This window comes from Ammospiza nelsoni, chromosome 1 (assembly GCF_027579445.1).
Source record: "Ammospiza nelsoni isolate bAmmNel1 chromosome 1, bAmmNel1.pri, whole genome shotgun sequence".
NCBI lineage: Eukaryota > Metazoa > Chordata > Aves > Passeriformes > Passerellidae > Ammospiza > Ammospiza nelsoni.
The window spans coordinates 107,630,005-107,656,254 of NC_080633.1; the positions used below are offsets into that span (position 1 = coordinate 107,630,005).

At 40.6% G+C, this 26,250-nt stretch overlaps 1 protein-coding gene across 5 annotated transcripts in view; it reads right to left on the bottom strand.

Annotated features, from left to right (window-relative positions):
• ZNF521 (zinc finger protein 521) overlaps nucleotides 1-26,250 on the bottom strand; it is a 230,794-nt gene that overhangs the window by 24,452 nt on the left and 180,092 nt on the right. For all 5 annotated transcript variants that reach the window (XM_059477817.1, XM_059477790.1, XM_059477808.1 and 2 more), the window contains 2 exons: nucleotides 5,309-5,440; nucleotides 2,517-2,632 (listed from right to left, as the gene is read on the bottom strand). In XM_059477817.1, coding sequence (XP_059333800.1) covers nucleotides 2,517-2,632; nucleotides 5,309-5,440 — 248 coding nt within the window. The remainder of the gene's footprint in view (nucleotides 1-2,516; nucleotides 2,633-5,308; nucleotides 5,441-26,250) is intronic.

Here is a 26,250-nt window from a genome sequence, read left to right on the forward strand (position 1 = left end):
GTGCTGACCCTACCTTCTAATCTGACATGATCAGCATGCCCTTGCATGGGAGAAAAACATCAGATGCACATTTAATTTAAAAAGTAAGGAACTGCCCTTGATGGAATAAACATACAGCTATGCTGCAATCCCCAACACAAACCAAGGCAATGTGAAAGGATGGAAAACCATAACCTGGACGACAGTTGCCAAAGATTCCACTGCTTTAGGTGGTAGATAGCCCGAACAAAGCCATGCCTCCTAGAGTAGGTTTTAAGTGGGAGTGGGCTGGAAATCAATACATTTTCAGCAAAAGCAGACCCCAAAACTCAGTACCTACTGCTGTGCCTGAGTGCTTAGCTGCCCTTTCAGCAGCCTGGGTAGGTAACTGGAGGTAAGAGCAGAAAGACAGAGATCCCAAAATATAAATGCAAATGGCATGATAGCACTTTATTTGTTTAAACATAATGCATTCTCCACTGAGGTAGGGCTATCCAAATTAATTAAAATAATAATAAACCTAATGAATTAAGTGTATAATATTCCTTATTGCAAGTGTAGATAAGACAGAGGGAGGCTGTCACTAAGGATGCTGAGATGGGGTCTAGTAGGAGCCTTCTGCAGCATGGAACTACCAACAAACTGTCATCTAGCCTGTGTAGAGCAGAGTTTCTCTCTGTAGTGACACCCTTTTGTGCCCTTCACTAGAAAACCAGGTGCTTCAGTTATGTTGAAGTTTCAATGAATGAAGCTTAGATGGAAAGAGCAAAATCTTTTTCTTAGTCTTGGGCAGGAATAAACTTTGAGTGGAAAAACATGTCATTTGTTTATTACAACAAAAAAAATGAAGGCAGTTGCTTGGGAAACTGTATTTTGAAATGGAAGTGTATTTTAGATGGGATAGACTTGTTAGGAGGTGATTGTACAAATCATAATTACACTGTGTGCTTTACATCTTCCTAAATCAGTTATCTATTCTGCTTTTCAAAATCCAGTCCTAATTCTACCGTTAAAAGTAATTTTTACCTTATGTTCCTGTTTCTTTATTTTCATAACTGACTTTTGCCTACCTGCCCCTCCTCCCTCCTTTTTCTTTCTTTCTTTCTTTCTTTCTTTCTTTCTTTCTTTCTTTCTTTCTTTCTTTCTTTCTTTCTTTCTTTCTTTCTTTCTTTCTTTCTTTCTTTCTTTCTTTCTTTCTTTCTTTCTTTCTTTCTTTTCTTTCTTTCTTTCTTTCTTTCTTTCTTTCTTTCTTTCTTTCTTTCTTTCTTTCTTCTTTCTTTCTTTCTTCTTTCTTTCTTTCTTTCTTTCTTTCTTTCTTTCTTTCTTTCTTTCTTTTCTTTCTTTCTTTCTTTCTTTCTTTCTTTCTTTCTTTCTTTCTTTCTTTCTTTCTTTCTTTCTTTCTTTCTTTCTTTCTTTCTTTCTTTCTTTCTTTCTTTCTTTCTTTCTTTCTTTCTTTCTTTCTTTCTTTCTTTCTTTCTTTCTTTCTTTCTTTCTTTCTTTCTTTCTTTCTTTCTTTCTTTCTTTCTTTCTTTCTTTCTTTTTCTTTCTCTCTCTCTTTCTTTCTTTCTTTCTCTCTTTCTCTCTTTCTTTCCCTCCTTCTTTCCCTCCTTCTTTCTCTCCTTCTTTCCCTTTCCTTTCCTTTCCTTTCCTTTCCTTTCCCTTTCCTTTCTTTCCTTTCCTTTCCTTTCCTTTTCCTTTCCTTTCCTTTCCTTTCCTTTCCTTTCCTTTCCTTTCCTTTCCTTTCCTTTCCTTTCCTTTCCTTTCCTTTCCTTTCCTTTCCTTTCCTTTCCCTTTCCTTTCCTTTCCCTTTCCTTTCCTTTCCTTTCCTTTCCTTTCCTTTCCTTTCCTTTCCTTTCCTTTCCTTTCCTTTCCTTTCCTTTCCTTTCCTTTTCCTTTCCTTTCCTTTCCTTTCCTTTCCTTTCCTTTCCTTTCCTTTCTCCTTTCCTTTCCTTTCCTTTCCTTTCCTTTCCTTTCCTTTCCTTTCCTTTCCTTTCCCTCTCTCTCTCTTTCTCTCTTTCTCTCTCTCCTTTTGTTTTACCATTAATAAACAGTATCATTACAACTCTGACAGCCCACAAAAAGACATTCATTTGGCCTCTTTTTTATTCTCCACCAAATCAAAAGAGAAATTCTTTCTACTTCCCCTCTCTGCCATCACTACACTCCTACTTCAGGAGTGTAGTGCTTTTCACATTTAAAGACAAAAGAATATATTTATTTTCCATTTCACTGGTTTACTAAATGTTTTATGGCTATCAAGTAGAAAAACAGGGTGCCCATTTCTCTCTCCTAGAGAATACCTTGAGCTGCAAGAACCTACAGTGCAAGAATCCTGAAATTCAGCTCTGTACCAGGTGGCTTTCTGCCAGCATCTTTTTGAAGCAGCATGGGTTGAATCACCTGCAATTTCTCTTGACCTTCTCTAATTCCCATCCTGATGATAAGCAAGAATCAGAGGAGGTCATGGCAAGTACAACTTTGAACTCAGCTATGAAATACATAATGCCTTTATAACCCTCAGGTAACAAATGTAGTACCTGCAGCTCTGTTTGGAAGAAGAACTTCTGTGGACACTGTGTGCAGTCATAGATCTTGTCCTCTTGTCCATGGGCTGAGAAAATATGCTGCTGCAACTTGTTTGCTTGGACAAACACTGAAATATTAGACAAAGAACAAGCTTTTCATTATTTTATATCATAAGTGAAGAGTTTTTTTATAAACAATCTTCCAATAGCATTGAGCAATTCCAGGATGTAAAATTAGGCAAGTGCATTCAGATTTCACCTTACACTGTTGCTATAATGCATAGCAATGAATGTCATTTATCTACAAAGTGTGAGGCTTCTTCTAAAACAAATGAATTGAAACAAAAGAAGATTCCTGGTGTAAGGAAAAAAACCCCAACAACTGACCAAGAAAAAAAAAAAAGAGACCCTGTCAGGACAACCAATGAAGATTTCATCTATAGAGTATCTGAAAATGCCATTTCCTGTTCAGGATTATTTCTTCATGCTTACTGCACTTTGATTGAACACACACAAAACTTATTTCCTGGCAACCAACAGGTTTGAAAAGCACAGATGCCAAAGTCCTGTTTACTCTGTGTGCCTAAAGTTAAAACTAACAAACAGCTCTGTATTTAAATGTGTTAATGTTAAAAATTATATCCCACAGCTATACTGGGGCAATGTCTATAAATGTGAAACAGAACTGCAGGTAAATTCTCTTTGGATACTTTAAGATCAACTCTGCCTACACACTGAATGCAAGGGTTTCAATAATATAAACATGTTCAATTTTAATGACTACAAAACAAGGCCCTAAGACTGTGTAACAGTTTACCTAGGAGACATACTATTAATAATTAAATTGTATATGCCAGAGGCAGTGTTTGGGTTGGCAGCACTGACTTCTGATGGATGCCTGGTGCACTGTGACCTAAAAAAGTTTGCATCTACAATATTAATCTGTATAGACAGGGAAAGGATTTATTAAAGATGCTGGCATTTGACTTTGACTCCACGCCTAATCATTAAAATTATTCTAATTGCAAGGCAACAAAAACCATCAGAATATTGTTCTTCTGAGTCATACATTTTAATCACATTTCTCATTACCCTGGAAAAAAAAGATCAGATTCCATTTTCCATATAAAACTTATATTGGTGATTTTTGCTTCTTGTTAATATTCTAGCAAGATGTGCTGAAGTAATTTAATGGCACATTGCTAATAAAGCATCATTGTTTGTGATTAATGCTCACTGTCTATTTACCCCATCAGCAAAAAGCAAGAAGAATTTTGCACAGATTGGAATCGACTTATCTCCATACTCCTTAACACATTTCACAAGGCTACTGGCTCAGAAATGGAAGGATTAGTTTTATCAGGGATCTTGGTCACATGGAGAGCCCTCAGTGGGTACTCTTTACATATGCAAGTTTTTATGTTGCATTTACAACATCCTAAATTTGGAAATGGAAGATTCATGACATCACACAAAAAAAAGATCACACCATAATGTGTAAGCAAAAACAAGGGAAAAAATGGTAGACTCAGTAGTAAAACTAAAAACTTGAAGGAATGCCTAACTGAAAGAATTATTGATGACAGACACTTTACAGACAAACTGTTTCTGGTGGTACTACCCATGCTCAGACAAGCTGTGCAGTGAAGAGGAACTATGTATTTTTTTAATTTTATAACCCACAGAAATGTGTGAAATCTGAACACAGAGAGGTAATAATCATCACCAGCCACTGTATCTGAAAGATGAAAAATTCAAATTTAATTTTCCTTAGTAGCATTCGCTTAGGTTTCACTGGGCGTGGAGCTGCCAAACAAAGAGGAGTAAAATGAAGGTATTAAAGGGTCTATTTGCTTATCAATGAAAATTCTTCACTTCCATTAATGGAAAACAGAAACCTTGAATGGCTTCCAGAATTAGCATGCCATTGATGTGTGAATACCCAAAGAGTGTTTTGTCATGTTTGTGATTATCTTTGATTTTTATCTTTTAAAGCAAAATTGGGAATGCAAGCTATGTAGTAACATTCATGTTTTAGGTTATCATTTTATGAAATGTTCTATTAGGAAGTCCTTAAAAAACTCACAGTTCCTCAGTAGGCACCCTTTTAATGTGTTTTCATTTCCAACAACAGCATTTTTCTGTTCTTCATTATGGCCCAAACACTGCAGTGCTTAGCCCTACTGGGTCAAGTTATTTTCTCACTTGGGTTTTACTACTGAATAACAGCACTGACTCGGGGAGGATTATTCCACACTTGGACTTGTGTCAGGGGAGAGCAGAACTTGATTTGTGGCAAGACAGCATGGTTTGCTTTGTAAAGCACATTACAAGGGTGTTTCTTCTCACCACAAGCCAACAAACACACGCATGTGGGCTTTCTTACCCCATCAGGAGAGAATGCTGCGGCACAGGCAATGCTGGGGATATGGGGCCAAATTCTGCTCTGAGTTTTATTAGATGAAGCATCTGTAGCTTTAAAGCTACAAATTTATGGATAGTTTTAACCTTGGCAGGTTTGAAACATGGAAGTGATACCGTGGAAGGTAACAGACTATCACTTCTGTAATTATAAAAAACTCAAACTTCCGATAGAAGAGCCTGAAATGCACTTCTTAGAGATGGATGACCGACCTTCCAAGGAGCTCAGCTTTCTAAACGATTTCTAATCAATATTATTAATGAGCAAAATGTAATGTTCCCTCCTAAAGCTGACCTAAAGCCAGCACACAACACATTTTTTCAGGGAGTTCTGCAAGGTCAAGCTAAGGGCATGACTGGGACAAGTAGTGATGGGCTCCTACCTGTAAAGCACACCGGACATTTGAAGGTGCCCCCCATGCCTTCAAAGCTGTGCTCTATCAGGTGGCACTGAAGTTTGGCAGGAGAGTCGAATGTCTGATTGCAGAGTTTGCATTCATGGTTCAGTCCTTCATCTGCAGGAGAAATCAAAGGAGAACTGAAATTCACCACAGCCCTTACAAAGAGAAAGTCCAACAAAATCTGTGAACTGGAGCAACTTTTTGTTTTCCTAAGCTCAGGAAACTGGATTGCTGAAATGTCCTCTTACCCAGAATGTTTCAGAATATCCAAAGCTTGACTGGGCATTAAAAGCACAGATTTTCCACTTATAATTAGCACTACGCAGGAATGCAGAGCATTAGCCTTCAGTAGGAAATGATGACTATGACCTGAAACATCATTTCTTAGCAGAGCCACCCAGTCACGACCAAGTACATTTGCAAAACAGCACGTGAGGAATTTAATGCTGATCACACACCATCCTGTGTACCATGGGTAAGAATTGTGAATGCTGTTTTTGGCACTGTGGCTGAGGTGGAGTTTCTTGTAACTGGTGTGAGAAGGGTGGGTAGTTTATACCCTCACACCACTCCTACTCCACATTCCCAGTCCTGTGGGCATACATGAAACCTTTTGCAAGCAGCAGCATTTCAGACCTCTCTTTCTGACAATCCTGGATTTTTTTCCCTCTTTATTTGCATTTCTCCTCTGGACAGCCCAGAGAAGTCCCCACGCGCCTTCTGACACGGCTTTCCCGTCCATGTCCTGTGGCTTTAAAACCCTTCCCGCTCCCCGCCGCCTGTTCCTCTGCTTCCTCCCATTGTCCTCCAAGGCCGGCTGGTGCCTGGCACCAGGTTCCCTTCCTGAGGGTGCTGCAGGATTCATCCACTCCGCCATGAGGGCAGTCAGTGGCTGTCCTACTTAGAAACAGTTGCTAGGTAAGAAGTGGCTTCCAGCCCTGCTGCAGAGGCCTCAATTCCCACAGCGCCGCTTAGAAAAGGTCCTTCTGTATGTCACCGGTGTGCTACATGAGTGGCATTGATCTCGCAGGTAAATACTGTATCTGATTATTAAAAAACCAGCGGGAATGGAGTGCTTGGTGACTGGGGCAGCTCCCTGCCATTTCTCACTTGGGAAGGAGCGATTCAGGTGAGCGCCCTGCCCATGCTGAACACCTAAATGCCAGGCTGCCAACCTCCTGCCGGACACAGCGCTGCCTGCAGCAACCATGAGTGACCCTGGAGATGGGCATTCACAAAGGATAGTGAGAGCACAGACAATGTTGTGCATCCCACACGACAATCTTTTCCACTGGTGTAAAGAGAACACGACATGGTGCTCCAGTGGCTGAGTGGGGGCATGTTCCTGCCCCAAATGACCCTTAGTGACTTATAAGAATTGAAAAAAATGTCAGTGGTAGCCCCCAGCTTTCAATTCTTGTTAGTCCAAAACCTAAATTTAGCCTTTGCGTAAGTCATGGCATTTCTAGCCAAAGGAGGGGAATTAGACAGTGTGAGCTAAGCCAGGCCATGGTGGACACTCTGCAGGTGGAATCACTAAAAATTACCATTGTGTGGTTTCCATGAGGTGTCAGAGGTCTGCACAATGAAAAGGGGCTGATGAAACCCAATAAAGACAAAGGTTTAGACAAAATTACATCACTCCCATGCAGACACAGCGAACTGCAAACTTCCTTTCCTTTTCTACCCAATCCTTCCTGAAAGCAATGTTCAATGTTCCTGACTACCTCTGCTGCATATATGTAAAGCCTTATAAAATAAGGGCCTTGTAAAATCATGGCTCAGGCCTGCTTCTTAGGCTAAGTGGAAGGGAACTATAGGAGAGTGACTCAGAATAGGGGTAGAGAGACGTGAGTGATGTGAGAGACGTGCTGTGTGACTGCCACATGTCCACATTGTGGTGTACGGTGGTTGGTTCACTTGGCCTTGTTGTGCCTTAAAACCATACTATGGTAACGGGCTAGCTGCTTAAAAAGGCCTGGTTTTTGCAATAAAGGGCTCTCCTTTGCACCTGCCTGGGGATGCTGTGTTGCTCTGCATCATCACATACATGCTGCAGAGCTTTTAGAGGGTGTGAAATGGAAGGCCTGGTCTGAAGTGTCAGCTGAAAAATGTTGGTGGTCCTGGCAATCCCCTGCCCACAGACTGTTGCTGCTGAAGTGCCTGTCTCTGTTACCTACATGAGACAGGAGAACTTGACTCTCAGCCTGCCTGACCAGGCACCAGTTTATAGCTGGGTCCACTGAGGACAGTTGTCAACACAAACTCAGGCAAAGGCTGAGGTCAATCTCAGCTGTTTTGACACCATGGCCTCTCTGGAGAGACTGGAATATGGTGGCAGCAGAGCACAGGCTGATGAGGTACACATCCCACCCAGCCACATACGCTAGTAGTCAGGTACAGTAGCTGATAAAATCCTTTGCAAAAGACTTCCAGGGGAAGGTTAAGGGTGGGTGACACTTTCTCATCTTGTAGATGACACCTTTTGTAACTCTCCATTAAAAAAAAAAAAAATCAAATATATGCTAACTACTTCATTAGCAGGGAAAATTTTAATGGATTATCAAGAGTTGACTGTGATTTTGCATTTTCCACCATCACTGACAAACCCTTCCAGCGTGTTCTGCCTTTGCTACTGCTGAGAGAGGACAAGTACAGCCCATGCAAGCACCACCAAAGGGAGCATGAAGGAAGAGAATCTGGCACACTCCAGTCTGTAGATCTAAGAGACACAGACCCATCCTCCAAGGCAGGTTGCAAGCTGTGTACTTCCAACAGGCGGCAACCCACAGCTGCAGGCAAAGCTGCAGAACAGCATCCTGAAAAGAGGAGGAGGGTTCAACAAATCTCATATAAATGCCTCTTCTTCCCTGAACTTGCTAATTAATTATGAGGATTGTACAGACTGACGCACAATATTTCTCCTATATGCATATCTTTGCCATGGTCAGTATTGAACAGATAGTTCTGGAGGTGGTGAAAGTTCCCCTCAATGGGCAGTTACAAGACAGGAAACCTGTAAGGTGAAGTTTCTTCATTAACCTGTTTGTGCTTATACGCACAGTCAAAGCAATTAGGACAAAGGGAGCTCCATCTCAGGATCTTCCACAAGTCAAGGTGAAAATAATCAATGACAATTCTCAAATCACAGAGTTACTGTTGGCAAAGTGTAAATGAACCATGCTAATCATTCCTGAGCATGGGAACACAGAACAGGGTGTTCTTCAAACATTCCAAGGAAGAAAAACTTCCAAAAAAGAAAGATTTTTATATGATGCTACAGAAAACAGGAAAGGTTTTTTATTTTTGGTCTTTCCATTACCTTAGTTGATGAAGAAAAAAGTAGAAAGAAAGGCATGCACCCCTGATGCCGAAGCAAAGCTAATTTTAATTACACAGAAATTGTACTTGTTCGAGAAGAACTGAACCCCATTAAATGTGACCCTTATTGTATTTCCCATATTACTCAGATCCAAGGTGACTTCCTGGTCACAAATATCAAAATCACTTTGATTATTCTATGTTGCAAATGTGATTTTCCTAAAGGCTTATAAACAGGGTTGGAAAAATCCCCTCACCCACTTGCCTGGGGCAGATAAAAACCTTCCCCAGGCAAAAGACATCAATTTGTGCAGAATCTAAGTTTCTCTTAAAAATGAAATGCTTTTAGTTTCCAAGTTCTAAAGACCATATACAAAATAAGACTACATTTGTATAACTAACAGAATAATATTTTTCCTAAGTCCCACTGTTTTCACCCATTTTGTGCACATCACCAGCTTTGTTACATCCTTGGAACAAAGGGCAAGGTTCCAGCCCTTGAATTCAAGAATGTGAAACCAGCCATGATTTAAATTTAAGGAAGACAGCTAAGGGTACAGAACTGGCAGAAGAGTCAGGATCTTTGGCTTCCATTCCAAACTCCAACACTGACATACTCTTATCACCTTGGGCATGACAGTGTGGCCTGTGTTTCTCAGACTACCCATCTTTAAGGAAGTGGTGCTAATTTTTAATTTCTACTTTAACAGGCTGACCTAATTACTATCCCTTAAGACTTTTAATACAACCAAGATAGTGGAGCTGGAGAAGAGTCCAAGATTATCTACCACACTCAGAAGACCCAGAATCACCGCCATCTGCCTGTGAAAGGGTTTAAGACCATTTCTTGACACACAACTTGCCTGGATCACACAGCACTGTGGAAGGATGGGGGAACAAGGCTTTGTCCCTGTTCTCTGCTCTCCCTAGACAATTTAAAAGCACAGCCAGCCTTTTCTCTCCCACTGGCATGAAAAGAGCCAGGATGTGGCAAATCCTGCAAAGGTGCCAGATGTGGAAAGAGCATGCAAAAGGCTCTGTTTACTCAGTGGCCCCTGTCTAGCTCTCCATGTTTAGCAAACAATTTGATAGGGTGCTATGGAAGTGCAAAATATGATATCATTAATAAATAAAGGGCCAGTGAAATGTCATGTCACATTTTCAGTTTTCATTTGGGATAAATCTGAAATGGAATGGAGTGTCAGATACAGTCCAAAGGGCTCTCCTTCCCTGCAGAACAGAGCTGCTGCTCTTTGCTCTTACTCAGGCAGAAAAAAAAAGCAAAAATTTAAAAAAAAGTGCTGAGCAGCTTTAAAAAATTCAATCAAAATAATCTGCTCTTTGGAAAGGTGGCGGCTGACAGTAATTGGAAAATACTGTCTGACTCATTTATTAAAGTGAGATTTAGAGTCAATTGATTTAATAACCATTAGAATATTCTATTAAGGATATAATAGGTTGGCACAGCCCTATTTTTTATTAAGAGTTATAGGTAAGAAATAAGCAATGCTATGGAATTTTAGACAACTGCTGTATGGATTAGACTAAAAATATGGCTTGCAAAATAGGTATAAAAGCAGCAAGTATCGGGAGGAGGAATAGGAAAGTACATTACAGTGCAAATGAGTTAGCCGAAGGATGAAAAAGAAATGAACCTTTAATATAAAGCCTGCACTTTTCCAAATCTAACAGAAAACTATGCACTGCATTCCCTGGTGTGGTACATCGTAAAACAAGTCATCACGTCCTTCACATTATGGGCCCAACAACGCCATGAGGAAGGCAAGAACAAAGTACCCACTGTACAGCACAGAACTGGTGCTTACTGCTGCCCTTATGTGGCTGGGATATGAGCTTGGACATGGCTGAGACCTCGCAAGATGGATGGGAATGGTTTACCCACTGCTCACGTCAAATGAGTTTGATGCACGCAGAATTTCTGCATAAGTAAATTGCTTTCCATTTGTAGTCTTTATTCAGATAGTGGGAAAATGTAAACACGAATCAATTCCAAATAAATGCACTTAATATTCATATAAATGTTTAATATTTACACAAATATTAAATGTTTCAAGGCAGGCAGGTAGATTTTAATTGAGGTGCAGCCCATTACCTCAGCAACTAACTTGACAACCAGCTATAAAAGCAAATATAATCAGTCTTCGTGCTGAGCATATACTCATATTTGGGGATCCTCTTTGTATTGGCTACCCATGCACTGCAGAGTTACTGAGCTGCTTGTACAGCAGGCAGGATGCTCCCACTTGCACCTGCCCCAGAGCCAGCGCTCTGGATGACCCGGCCCAGTTTGTGTTACCAACTCAAGGCGCAACTTGTTCATTCCATGGAAGGCCCTGACATTTCAGTACACACTTTAAACAAGTGGAACCCTTTAAGCAGTGTCTAGACTTGTGTTTATGCTTCTTGCTCTTCCATAAAAACAAAACTAGAGCAGCTACAAGCAAATGCTCACTGGCTGACTTACATGCAGCTGTTAAGTCGGTAACCACTGGGGACCCTCTTATATTGTCTGATCAACACTACAGCCGTTACCCAGCACCAACTTGTAACAGTTTATAAGTAACTCTTTCTCTTTCATAACAGTTTATAAGTAACTCTTTCATCCTCAAGATTGTCCAGAAGGGTCCTTGTGCCTTCTACTCTGAATAAATCTATAGGCAAAGGTCCTAGGATCATGATGTCCTCATGGTAAATAATCATGAGGCTGGGTCCATACTCAAAATAATCCGCTAAGAAGTCATGTAAAATCTGCCCTCCACACACAACACAGGAATGAAATGGCCTGCAGGCCATGTAATTTTCTTTTTAGATCTAAAACATGCACAGCTCCCACATTCAATGTGTTTTCTTTGTAATATTTTTACCAAGCAAGCCATGCCCCTAAACCAATTTCTCCTTCTTTGCATTGCTTTCACTCTTCCCTGAGCTAATTCTGCAGCACACATTTATAAGCCAGAGATCTGAGAAGTTAGGAAGCAATGCCGTGGATGACAGCTAACCCCTTGGCTACAACATCTCACACAGAAAACAGAGGAAGGACGGAAGGACAAAATGCACCATACAACACTTTAATTTCCAGAGTGTACAGCCATCCATGCTTCCTAGCTTATAGTGCTGTGCCTATCTGCATCTTTTAAATTGTATTGGCCACACACCCACACAACCACCAGCCTCCCTGTGACACTTCAGACAATCTCATTCCTACTCAAAATTTGGTCTTAGGGTCTGCTGTGGCAAGTATGTGCATGACATGTACCTTCATATGTAGAAGGTACAGAAAGAACAAATAACAGCTCTTCCAAGCCTGGAAGCTGAAATGGAACAGTACCTGAAGTCTCCAGCACCCCATTCATAATTTCTCCCTGATAGCACTAATGCTTCTGCCATTTTCAATTCCTCAAGCATTATCAGAACCCCTCAAATGAGAAACATGATCCATCACAGCGTTAATTTTGGAAGCTGACATGAAAAGCATGGAAATAGGGATAAAGGAACAGAGAGTAAAGGCAAAGCATACAGCTGGCATTTGCAGCAGGAAGAAGTATACAGCTAGAATTTACAGATGTGAGAAAAACCTGTCATACAAAACCAGTTTTTGTTTAAGTCCTAACTAATGGTTCAGTCCTGGTGAGACAGGATGGACGATTGGATGGAAAGACAGAAGTATACCTGTCTTTCTCCCGGACTGTCCAGGGCAAGTCACCATGTGTTAGCAAACAGGAGGGCAGGGGAAGGAAATACCCTCCCTCCCTCCTCACTTACCCTCTAGGTACAGTTATCCTTCACACCTTCCCTCTTGTGCCACATACTACTGCTCATGTAGATGTCAGCATGCTGATCTGTGTTTATCCTTAATGCCACTTTTAACCAAAATCATGGCGTTAGCTGAAGAAACTCCAAACATCTGGCTGCACCCTGAGCAATGTCTGTCCCCTTGCTTTTTTTTCAGTTCAGAATGATTTTTAGGCAAGTCTCTGCCCATTCCAAGGAAAGCTGGCAGACAAGATCCTAGCAACAACTCTTGAGTCCCCAACAACTGCAGCCTCTCAAGGGGAAGGTAGGGACCAGGCTATGACACTGCCTGGAAGGTCCTGGCCTGCAGCAGCAAGAAGAGGATGGGAGCTGCACTGTGCTGCTGAGGCCAGGCCATGCTGGCTCCCAGCAGCTTGGTAGGAAGCTTAATTCAACAAGCAGGAAATAAATCCTACAGCCCTCTGCAGTGCACTGCTAAAGCTACAGCAAAGGGTGCTGATCGATGGAGTGACAAAGAGCTGGGATCCACCTCCTCAATTAAAGCAAAAGTTCTCTCTCCAGGGACAGATTTTGAAATTAGATCTGCTTAAGGGAAAGCCAGTCTACTGCATCTTTCATTCCACTGCATTTTTGTCTGAAGCAAGGGATGCATTTCACTTCACCAACTGTTCACTTTTTTGCTTGGTTGCACTCACTTTGGCTGCTTGTAAGTGAACTCTTCTTACCACATGTGCCTTGTATGTTCTATTAAAGCCACAAATTGTCTGGCTTCAGTGAGGCTGGATGAAAATAAAAGAAGGGCAACTGGCAGGGTCTATTTCTTAGTAAGTGTCATGTATTCAGATCAAGTAAGAACAATTTAAATACAGCAAGTCTCCTCTCCATCAAGCAACAACATTTTCTGCACAACTGGCTACCAGGAGAGAGTTCAGGAATTCTGCAAGTGTTACTCACCAGCTGATGGGACATGCATAATTTGCTACTCCCTGTCTGTAACTGCACCAGAAAAAGGTATTAAAATTCGTTCAGAAAAAAGTCTGTGTTGCATCACATAGCTACACACATTACAAGGTTACACTCCATCATTGCAATAAAATCCCATGTGATGGAGCTTATTTTGGAAACAATTTTGCTATGGGATATAAAAAGAAATTTAAACCAGTAGGAATAAGCTGAGTGGTATGAGTTATTTGTAGACAGATGATCCAGCTCAATATTTGCCTTTCCAAACAGCACTTAGTGAGCACTGATTAAAAACTTGGTGACTGATCCTCCAAATGCTGGCATAACTAACTGAGGAGAGCAGGCCTCCCATCCTTCTAGACTCCTGCCTAGGCTTTTTGTGGGACAAAATTCTGCTGAGGTGCAAGGTTAAGCCCTCCATCCTCTCAGTATACAGTGAAATACAGATTATTATCTGAGTTTTACAGAAAAAGAAACCATACCCCAAAACTGCATCCCAAACAGAGAATGAAAACTTTCTTACTAAATTAATGGTGGAAGAATCAGACCCGGCTTCATTTGTTCACCATTATGAATGCACTATTGGAATTAAGGTTGGAATTGAGTTTTTCGCTGTTCTCTTCTGTAAGCTAAGAGCCTATTTCCAGGAAAAACTCTTGGACCAAACCTTCTTTAGTAAAGTAAAATTGCAATTTGAATGGCTCAGAGGTTGCCTGAGCTAAGTAGATATTAATACTTTAATCAAACTGTAGGGAAAAAATAATAAAAATGTCATAATTGTATTCAGAAGAACTAAACAGTAAAAACAAGTAAAAACTTTTTGCTTTTTTATTAATTCAATTTTTTTAAAAATGCATTCAATTTCAGTATTTTTGTTCACTGTGTAGGCTACAGTTTTGTTTTCTTGTTCTTGCTCTTTGGTTGGAGAACTAGCTTTTTCTGTTATTTGTTGCTACATGCCTACTAGTAATGCTCACTCATCTGGGTCTTCTGGAAGTAATGCCCACTCATCTGGTCAAAGTACAGGTATATCTACTTTTAAGCTTTGCACAAAGAAAACAAATTTTTAAGGTAGGGGAGAATATTTCATGTTGCATAAACTAAAGACAAGCTGTTCTAAATTTAGTGGTACTGGGAAAACATCTCACATGGAGAAAAAGTGTCAATATTAATTCTACACTACAGTGGACCAGCAGTAGAAATTGCGTTTCGTACACAAGTCTCATCAGGTATTTCTTTTGTTCTGAGAATACAAAAAGGGCCAGAGTTGCCTTCATTCTTTTGGCATGAAGCTATTAGATATCTGGAAGATAAAGCCTCTAAGTGCTGAAATGCTGTTTATCTACAAAGAATTGCCTGGTTATTCTTAAAAGATAGGAAAGAAAAAAGAAAAATGGAAAAAAAGAGTAGGGTAGGGCTTTCCTGTTCTATTGGATATTTGACTCAAGAGCTTGAAGAAATAACAGTCCTTTTCATATTTCCTAATACATCAGATAGTATTGATATTTTGTTTTCCAAATCTTAATGCTATTATATCAGTCAAATAACATTATTTGGCATCTTTTTACATAGGTGGAGGGACACTTGGGAATGAGCAGCCATTGCTGTGATTTTGATCCAGCTCTTCAACTCATTTAGGTGCGTATCAACTTTCTGCTTTCTTTCCCTTTAACCTCCATTTCCTCATCCCCAGCCCTCAGAAATAACAGGGAGGAAGAAGAGGTTTAGGCTGTGAAGGCCCTCAGGTCCATGCTGATAACTGGGCATTTAATTAGATTATTTTCATGTGAGCGAACTGTTTTGCCTGTTAGGGGAGATCTCCTTGTACAGCAATGTATTAAAATGATAAAGCTCAATTTAATATAAAGAATTATTTATATTGCTCATCTGATTAAGTTTGCTGTTTTATTTAGGAAAGCATTTAAAATGAGAAAGCTCAATTTTAATTTGAGCTAACCTTTCCCTATGTTTCTCTTTGATTCTTCTATAAAGCAAGCAAGCAGCTTTGGGCCCACATATCAAAAAAGGACTAGACTTCATTCTAAACCTGCTCCACTCTCCTTCCTGCTTTCTCTGCTGGTACTAAGACTTCACACTGAGCTGAACAAACAGCTTTTGGAATTTTTATATTGAAAGTTCTTCATTTGTGGATAAGAGAATAATGAGGGCCAATTAGTTATTCTTTCTCAATCAGTTACATGTTTGGGGCTTGGCTTTATTTTCCCAAATTCTAAATGCCTCTGTTAACAGATTTATTCCAACCCTTGATCAAACCTAATTCCTCACTGAAGCAAAGACACCATTTCCCACCATGCTAGCAATTGAGGAATGGTGCCTAAGAACACAGCTGCTCCTCCAGTGAACTTTGATGTAACAGAATGGCAAAGTTCTGAACTTCAAATAATAAGGGGAAAAGAGGAAAAACACCAGAGTAGAAGAAATAGAGAAAAGTTGGCTAAAAAGAGATGTATCAGACAGATAAAGATCGGTTGGGGAAGGAGAACAAGATGTAGTGGCAGAAATAAACAAAAAAAGGAGGCAGACTGAAAAGGTGAATGGAGCTGAAGAAATGGTGAGCTGAAGCAGGACAAGGGAATGAAACCTGTGTGGAAAGGCACAGCCAAGTCTCAATTTAACCTTCACTTGAAGTTCACGGAAGAAATGCAGAGTAGCATGCACTTCCAGGCAGAGCTTGAGTAATTTAGTTCAGTTCCTGTGGCAATAATGATAGATGTATTTTTGCATCCAAATGTCTCAAGCCAACAAAGTTACCAGTATATCATTAATAACAATAAGCAATTAAAAAGAACAGCAGGTTACAAATATCAAGAATCAAACTTGGGGTAAAAATACAGGACCATTATAAGAGAAATAAAAGTATAGGCTGTCAGGTCAGTATATAGCCTCTCCAGATAAAAGTTATAGAGCTGGAGAAAAATGTGGCCTGACATTAAATGACTATGAGGTGATTAACATCAGTGAGAAACCAAAAAACACTTGTAAAGCTCTGAGGAAATCTGAAATGTGATATGAAAACCGTGCCTGTAACAGCAAGAGATAGGTGGCTGACCACTGTAAGACATCAGCCTTTTACTAAGACATACTCTAATAAATAACTGACAAGACTGCATTTGCTGGCTGAAATATTCTCCAAAAGGCCCATTGAGCTTTCACTGCATGTGTCAGTTCATTTAAACAAGAAGAGGCAGGAAAAAACCAGAGGAACTCAGGAAGAAAGGGAGGAAGACCCAGTCCAACCCTACATGTATTGCTGTGTGTACATGCACAAGGTGCCTAGCAGTCCCTGAAACCAAATTTATTTAAGCCATGTGCTGCAGAATGGGTAGAACGGGTTAAAAGCCATGAGATTTAACTCAGTGTATGGCTGGAAGTCTGCACTGAGCAGTTTCCCCTCAGAGGGTTTCTCTGTAACGGGGAGAGTGAGAATTTCAATTTTTTTTAAATGAAGACTGAGATTTTGATGCAGCACTGCCATTTCAGGGCTCAGGTTGAACAAGAAGTACTGAACATTGTGAGACTTGTGATCAAATTGTGAAACTGTGAAACCTAATTTACCCAAATGAAATGGGGGACACAAAATTAATTCAGATAAATGAGGATTTTGAATAAACAAGGGACTATTTAGTGCTTTTAACACACATCCTGGGACATAACCTCATTACAGATCAGGAGTGTTGTGCTGTGAGTTTGTGTCAGAGTGGAAGTGTCACTGGCACAACAAATAAAACCAAAAATATCCTACTCCCTGATCGCTTATTTTGTGTTTCCATACACACGCTACACGAGCCTGAAGAATAATTAACACTGCTGAGAAGAAGCAGCAACAGTGGATGAGTCTCACTACAGCAGACCTCTCATCATAGCAGAAATACAAATGTACTAGTTATCGTAACTGTGTTATGTTAAGTAGACCTTTGCCCCACATTATTGTAAGTTAGAGGAGGGAAAAGGGAAAAGGAAGATGATATCAGCATTCTTGATGATATTTTATTTATCCACACATACTGTTAACACAGTTGAAGAATAAGCAGAAGAATGGAAGGAGACACACAAAACACTTGCAGACACAGATTTTTTTTTAACATTTTGTCAGGGACAAAAAAGCCAGTGAAGACAGCCATCTCTTTTACAGAGCAATATCAGGCATTAAAGCCCACAAAAAAGGGGAAAAAAAATTGAAAGTGTTTCTAATGCTATCTTGTAAAGATGCTTATAAAGATGCTGTGGACATTTTTGTTGTGGGTAAATTTTTAATTTCTTAACTTCATGAAACAATTTGACCAAGACCTGAGCATGTTCATTTAAGCTGTCATTTAAATACTGCATACCGTGACTTATTGTAATAATGGCCAGCTCCAAAGGAATTTTTTTTTTGCATTGTAATGATGTTTTCCAATCTTGTAATGATATTAAGAAATAAAAGTATTTCTAAACAGAATGGTGCTAGATATGCATTCAACTTGCCTTGTCTTTTTTATTTAAAGCTGGAGGGCTATCATTTGGAAACCCTGATGCTGTTTAAAACAAAGCATTTTCATCAGAAACCTTACAGGCAGCAAGCTTCTCTACTTACTCAGCATGTTATGCTTACTTGTCAGTCTTTCTCCAAACAAAGTGGGGAAAACAAGCATATGAGATGCAAAGATGTAAAGCAGATAGAATGTATCCCCCAGCCCCTTCAATTGCTTCCTTCACCTCACTCAAGAAGCAATTTTAAATGTATTAAACCTGGAGGTGGGCAGAGGGATTTAACACTAGGTAGGATTTGAACAACAGAAAATAAGGTCAAGGAGGAGTATTACCCCTCTAGTCATATTTAGAAAAACAGGGACATTTTAGAAGTAAAAAAAACAACAGGGCAAACTCACTTGCTGTGCTCTGCATCACTCTGACCAGCAAGAGCCCACTGTTAGATTTTGCAATGCGTTTTGCTAGGTGAAGCATGCAGATTTGGATCCCATGACACTTTCACAAATAAGCAACATATTTTGTTGATGTTCATTTCTGTTTGACTGCTGGACTTGATAAATGACATGGCAGTGGAGAAGAATAAAAATTGCTGTGTTAAATCCTTGAAAATTATACAGCAGAAAAGGTGGGCAATTTCTGTAGGTCAGCTGGGCACCAGAAGCCAAAGATCAGAACTGGAAATAGTAGTTGACAAGGAATACCCACAGAGCAGCAAGGAAGCTGAGGTGGGGCAGCTGAACTGAAAGCCGTATTTGCAAGCCATCTATCCACACCCTTATCTTTCCAACATTTTTTTGGTCAGTCTGTGTGACTGACACACCCTTTCTCTACCCCCACCCCAAAAAGATTAAAGGACAACAAGCTGGGTATGAGGAGAAAAAAAACAACTTGAAATTGAGTTATAGCAACGGAAAGTTGGCTGATACACCAAAATACCAGCATTTCTCAGAAAATAAACCACTCTGAAGGTCCCAGTGAAAAAGTGACAACAGCAAGGAAAGTCCAAATTAAAATTGTTTCTTTGCCCTTAATTCACTCTGTCAGTACAATATTACCTCATGTATAGTACATTATCTTTGAATGATACATTCTGTGCCCTTTATGCCTGAATCAAAACTCTGTCACATCGTAGTAAGTCAAATATGCCTGCCAAACAACAGGCATCACCATTAATTCCATGAGAGGCCCTCATGAACGAAGTCCAATGTTGCATGGCCAAAGTTGCAGTGATATCTCTTCCCAGCAGTGCAAAACAAATCAGTGTTGGAAGAGAAGAGTTTGCCTACAACCCTGAACATGTGTTGCCTTTGTGTTAGAGAAACAGCAGAGAGCTAGCTAACACTGCTAATAACACTGCAATGGTTTCAATCATGGGGAAAATATATTATGATGGAACTCTTATAGGGTTAATGCAACAAGAAACAAATGTCCCTCCTCAGGTTATTTAACCTCTGATAATAAGAAGAGTGCATATGGAGGGTTGACTGATTTCAGCCAGGTGAATACCAATGGAGCACATATCTTACTCTGTGTTGAGTAAGATGCATGTTTTGCAGTATATTTTTAAAGATGCCTCATGAATGATACATGCAAAAGCAGATTGATTTCTCAAACCTAGTGACTGCCACTGGAAGCTGGGTGTCCATCTGCATTTACACACCTTTCAAAAGGATAATCCAGCTCTCTTCAGTGGCACTGCAGAAGCAGAGCCCTTTTTGCCCCACTGCTCCCTGCCCATGTGTGTCATTCCCCCAAGCCCTCTCATTGCTTTCACCCAAATATAAATAAAAAGGAAAATCTGCTTCATTACATTTGCTAGCATTAATTGATGTTTAAAAAAGTCTGTTAAAAATAAAGCCCAGCAGTGACATTTTTCTTTGCTAAAGCACGATAGCAGCACATTACAAACATTACAAAAAGGTCCCCTGGTAGGATTGTGAAGTTCCACTCTGGCAGTAAAAAGCATCTACTGTATATTCCCTGATTTTTTTTTAATTTTATTTATTTATTTATTAATGCATGATAGGTCAAAAATGCAGATTAAACTCCCTGTCTCAGCAGCAGGGCTGCAATATTGAATGAGGGAACTGGATGGACACAGTGTATTTTTAGCATTTGTTGTACCCTGGTCAAATAAGTGCTCCTATTTACTGGTGGCAATGACGCCCACAGCTATTCAATCCCAGCTTGACATTTTCCCTATGGCTGCACCTCTCTTGCTTTTGCATGAGCTGGGTGGTTCTGAAGGATGCAACACTTTGTGCCCAGAGGTCCCTGTGACATTTTAGAACAATGCATTAATCAGGCTGCTGGTCTCCTGAGGTACAACCAGAGCAGCAGACAAACTAAGGAACCACAGAACCCAGCCCACTCACCCATTCTCCAAGAAATCTCTCCCTGTGCCAGCTGACTTACTGGTTTCTGGGAAAACTGTCTCAAGCCAAGTAAAAGACTGCATTGCTTTCAGGGAAGGTGAGTAGAGATGCTAAATTAGGCCTGGCAGGATTGCAAAAGTGGGGAGAAATAGAAACAAAGGGGTCAATTGTTTTCATGTCTCTGGTGTTGCCTACCAGGATAAATATAGCCTCTCTTCTCTTGCCTCTCTCTGTACTCAGGGCTGAGAATGGCCTGAGAATCTGCAGAATCAGGCCCCTAATCCTGCTGCTTGCATAAGCTTTGCAAAACCCTAATGTCCAGTCCTTTGAATCTTCTTAAAAATGTACTTTTCTAGACCATCTGAAGATGTTTGAGAGCAAAGGAGATGTGGGCAACTAAGTAATTCTCTGGTTGTAACTTGCCTGAATTTGAAGAAACGAGAAGAACAGCAGAATATACTGTCACCTGGCCTTTTTACCCATTCCCCACAGCTCACACTATATTCCAGGCGGGTGGCCCTAGCCCAGAGAACCTCACTGTGGGAGGACAAGCAGCCAGAAAAGAATGTGACTGGGAATACTGAATAAGGCACACATATTTGTGCCCTTTTTTTCTGAAACAAATAGTCACTCCAGGCAAGCATGGCAGAACTTAGATGTTGAAGAGGACACAAAGCTGGACAAGGTAGAGCTGTGCAGGGGTCCTGACAGCATTTCTTCAAAGCACAAGAGCCCTGTGACAAAAGATAATGGGACATTGGCTCTGACTCCAGAAATAGGTGTTCAAAGCTGTGAGCCTTTAGAAGAGCACAGAGGTAGGGATAAAGGAATCTCAACAAGGGAGCATAAGCAGGGTTAGATAGAAATCTTTGATCACAGGGTGTTTATACTTGATAAAGGGGTAAAAGTAACACAAATAAATATAAGTAAACCACATTAAATCAGTATCCAAAACAAGGTTGGTGGCTGCAGTTGTCTAGTCTGAGGAAAAACAGTGTGGTTAAAGTGAAATGTAACTTGGCTTCTAATAAGAGTACTGGCTATAGAGGTGGAAAGAAATGGAGAGATCTTTGAGGTGATGAGAAGGAAAAAGCAGTGGGATTTAGAGATGGGAATGGGTGGATTACTGGAGCAAAAAGGAGCCAAAAATAACAGGGTAGGAATATTGAGAGAGAACATTACTGACAGGCGTCTGCTAGTTATAATTATATATCTCTTCTAATGCCAGTGTTATATTAGACTCTATCTTAACACACATATTATTTCTGTCTTTGAAGCTCCTAATCAAAAGAGAAGAAGAAATACTTTCTGCCTTTTACAGGACTTAACAATCAAGCAGTGAATGAAGTATGCTGCAGAGAGAGAAGCTGTAAAAACAGCAATATGGATACATATGTATTAATAAAAGATACATGCATATGCATTTCAAATTGCATATAGAAATGATGCTTGAACTGCTACTTAAGCAGGATTGCTCCTGAAACCACAGCCGGAGCAAGTCTTTAATATCAGCTTGAATGAGGAGGAGTAGGCATTTTTCCCCTGATCCAAGCCTAATGGGGCTGCACGGGAGAAGAAGAGGTGATTTTATGTGAAGCTGGTGAATACTTTTTTTTGTAGGAGACTGCAGTCAGCTTGATTGTTGTGTTTTACCAGCAAAATAACTGCAGCTGCAACCAGCTACAATTAGGTACTTAGTAATGTGTTAACAGGTAGCTATGCACACAAAAATGAATTCCAGTCAAGGCAAGCTGAACTTTGATCCTCAACCTATCTTTTACAAAGCAGCACCAAGGGACTATGTTTTTTTCTTAGCAGCTTTCACACTGATACTATCACAACAATTAGTGCTTTTGAGACATGCTGGTGGGATTGACAGCTGGCTGATGACACAGCACAGCCTGGAGACTGACATTAGATCATCACTATTGACAGGTTATCTGCTTGCTCCTCACTAGTGAAAAGTTATTCTGTCTTTTGCAACTTAGTTTGTTTTTTTTTTTCTTTTTTTAATGAAAATACAATTTTGTTTTATTCACACCTAAACTGATAACACAACTGCCCCAAAAATGTGTTTCACAAGGGGCAATCCCGATGTTTTACTGCCATCATTACAGACACCCTGCAGATATTTTTAAGGCAGATTTTCTCACCACCATATGGAAAAAAATGCTGGAAGAGAATTTTCATTAATCCTTTTAACTGCTGTGTAAGCTGTGAAAAAGTGAGTGTGTGCATACATACACACAGATGTGTATTTGTCTCCACTTCAAATTTACAAATGTAAACTAAGTTGCTCTGGTAAAGACCAGTAACTGTTGTAGAGGGAGAGCACCCCAGCTGAACAGGAGATGAACACAAGTTACTCGGGATTAAAAACAACCAAACTATTCTGCATGCACCATTTCCCCAGATTTGTGTTTCCCGGTTGATTGTTTGTGTCCAAAAATGTACGTGGATGGTCTTTCCCAGGTTCTATTTTTCCATTCTTTTCTACACAATCTGTAATGTTTAGAATGAGCTGAATCTCAGCACATAATTTTTCCTGTCTGGGAAGATTGTACAGATTATTTTCTTCCACTCAAGTGCATTCTCACAAAGTCAGAGTCAGTACAGCTGTCTTTGAGCCCTCTCTCCTTCTGTGACATGAACAAACAGGGAAGACTGACACTCAGACACTATTGTGGCCATGTGACTGCTGCATAATTTGGTACCCTGAAGAGACAGGGCTTCATACATACTCTGAGCTTTCTGGCTTTATCAGTAACATAAACAACAGCATTCTAAAAATATATATAATTTAGTTGCTTATCACTTTGAGTTAGGTGTGGGGAAGAAAAAACCTCTGCTGTCCCAGATGCCCCAAGGACTGTCCTCCTAGTGCCACCTGCTACAAGTCCCAGCCAGTGCTGAGCAATCTGACTGATCCCAGGTGACCCCAGCACTCTTCCCCATGCCTCACTTCACAGCACAGGGGAAAAAAGCCTGCTTTGAGCTCACCTGTGATTAGATTGGGATATGAAGTCACTGTTAGCAGGCCACCAAGCAAGGCAAGTGTTATTTCCTTTGCAAAGTGAGCACTCAAAGTGTCTTTGCAAGCATTTGGGGCAGGGGCTGCTTTCTGCACACCTCTGTGCTATCCTTGTGTGTCACTGCAGTGCTGGTACTGAACGCCACACAAAACTGCAGTAAATTCCCTGAGTGCTGGTTCGGTTTTCTCTACCAACACAAGAAAGGGAGCCAAACCAATGGCTTCTTCCATTGTGAGCTCCACAATGCCTCATGATCGCACTGAGCTCCCTATGGATACCCACCATCTCACACATGGCTCTGACACCCTGCTGAATGAGGAGGCCCTCAGAGCAGACTTCTGACTGACCCTCCTGCTTTTCAGGACCTTAGAACAGGGCTACCCATGACAGAATAGCTGTCAAAACACTAAAAAGACAAAAGCCTAAAGCAGCAAAATGCTAAATCAAAACGGGCCATGGGCACTGGCCTCTGCTATCAGTTATGGATATGAGGCCCTGTTTCATGATACTGCCTTGAGTAAAATAATTTCATTAATATGAGACACCTCTTCAGTGGGGAGTGGGCAGAGAGCTAGAAAATGGCTAATGACTTTCAAAAGTATTAAAACAAAAAAAATCTCTATCTATCTATCTGGATGAAGAAAAGTCGAACGCTTTCTAATTTGGAGAAAACATCTCATGGAAGACACTAGACAGTAGCTAAGGGCCTCTGACTGATGGCTCTTGGGTCTCCTCCGTACCTTTGATCTGCATTATGAAATGTTAATGTCCACCACGTCAGGACTTGTTACATAAACATACCCTTTCTCTAACTGCTCAGTCCTGCCCATTGTAACTTCCATTCATATCATCCATTTATATTTAAATGCTGACTTGGAGCTTATACCCAGAAGCACTGACATTTTTTAACAGGAGCAGCTAAACTAGGGTAAACTGCTAAATATAATTTATTGATGATAAAGAGCTTGGTTCAGATTAAATTCCAGCAATTTAATAATGAACACATTCACATCCTGCATCCGGAATATGTATATGTATGTGTTTCCCCCTCCTCATTTAACTGGGAGAAGGGGGTCTCGGAATCTGTGATTTCCTGTTGATTAGATGTGAAGCAACCACAAGCACATATTTTTGATATCTCTATTAACAGACTGTTCATGTCTAACTGCAAAACTTGGTTGCACTTCTCTCAACATCTTTGCCCAAGACAGACCAGTAAACACAATTCCTCTCTCTATAATTAGCCTTTTCTCTAAGGGCCCTGAAGTAAGTCTGCATGCCGTAGATTTAATATCCAGTGCTATATCCATATGTGCTGCCCTTGCCTGGTCCCAGAGCATATAAACTCCCCTATTAGCAGCCTTGACTGCTTAATTATGCAGATTTTTTTTGTACCCGCCTGCCTGTAAAATTACTGTGTCTAACCTTTTTTTTCTCCCTCCTCTTTGCACCATGCTGGCCATTCTAATGAAATCGGCATAGGGGAAAGGGCCTGATTTGCAGTTATGGAGGCTGGATCGTACTGGCAATCTGTCCTTAGTGGGAGTTACAAAAGAAGTCAAATGCCTTCATCTGGTTCTCCCCTCTCATCCCCAAGGTGATTGAGTTCACTTCCTGATGCTTCCCAAGTTTTCCTCGGGCTGTCCAATCAGCGCATCCACCAGGGAGCCCAGCCTAGCTTGCAACAGTCTCCGTATCTAGTTACAGCCCCACCAGGGACAGTCAACTATCCACCCCCAAGCCTTCAGATGAAAACCTTTTCTAACAAGGCCGCCCAGCGCCAATGAAATAACACACATCTGCATATCCACTGGGTCCCATGTTTCTTGTGCTCATGGATTATGTATCTTGCAGCCTCTAATAAAGAAATGCAGTTCTTTGTTTAATGTTTATCTTGTGCTTGTTAAGCAAATGCTAATGTTGTATCAGAATGCTTTAGTGCTATTTGGGTTTTTGGTGATTTACTACAAGACAATCTGCTGTGAAGTAAATTTAGAGGGGAGGGGGAAGGAAAAAAAAATAACATTCCAGCTTAGAGGGAGAGAGAGAGAGAATGGTTTGACAGAGAAGGAGCAAGAGGGAAAGACGGAGAGCGCAACAGCTCCCGGTACGACTCCCCTAACCTCCGGCTGACATGCCCACTCCATCACTAGCCAGTCCGATACCTGGAGGTACAGAACCGACCCGCTATGATTTCCAAAAGGGATGAGATGATAACTTCCCCTTCAGTGATAAGGTAAACAGTGTCCTGAAGGGTAAACAAAAAATAAAAAAGCCCCTTTTGTTGTCTGCCTTTGTGCCCTGATGGTTAGCACTGTGCTGTGTTATTCACAGACCACAGGGAAGCCCTAGATTTAATTGTTCATGCCTGGCTCTGCGAGAAATAGGCAAAAGACAATATGAGGTATTCAGAACCCCCTTCTTCAAATTATTTTTTCTTCCCTCCCCCCTTAGGGAGGGGAAGAGAGGAGATTTGGAAGCTGATGAACAAATGAATGTCCTCTATTTACCCTTTGGCAAGACAGAATATAGACATCCACAGTGCTAAGTGCTCCTGTTAACACTCCACTCAATTCCTTCAACACTGTTTTGAAAGATCTAAGTTCTGGAATTCTATTTATTTTTCTTCTACAAATGAATCAGGGTCAATAAAATGCAGATCTCCAAAAGGAGGAGACTTGAGAGCTAACTAGAAATGCAGCTGAGCTGCCCACATACCCCCCCTTCCACACCACCATACACTTTTTAGCAACCAGCCTTTGTTACAAAATCAGTTGATTTTAAGGTCTACATGAAATCAGGTTGCACAAAGTTCCCTGGATCAAACCAGAATTACAGCTTAAAACAATTTTGTGGATGAACAATTCTATACCTTCAACATGAGTGAAGCCCAAAAGATACTGATGAATTTCAGTATGGAGATATCTTCTGGAATCACAAAGGTATTGTGCAGTAAGGCAGTAAACTC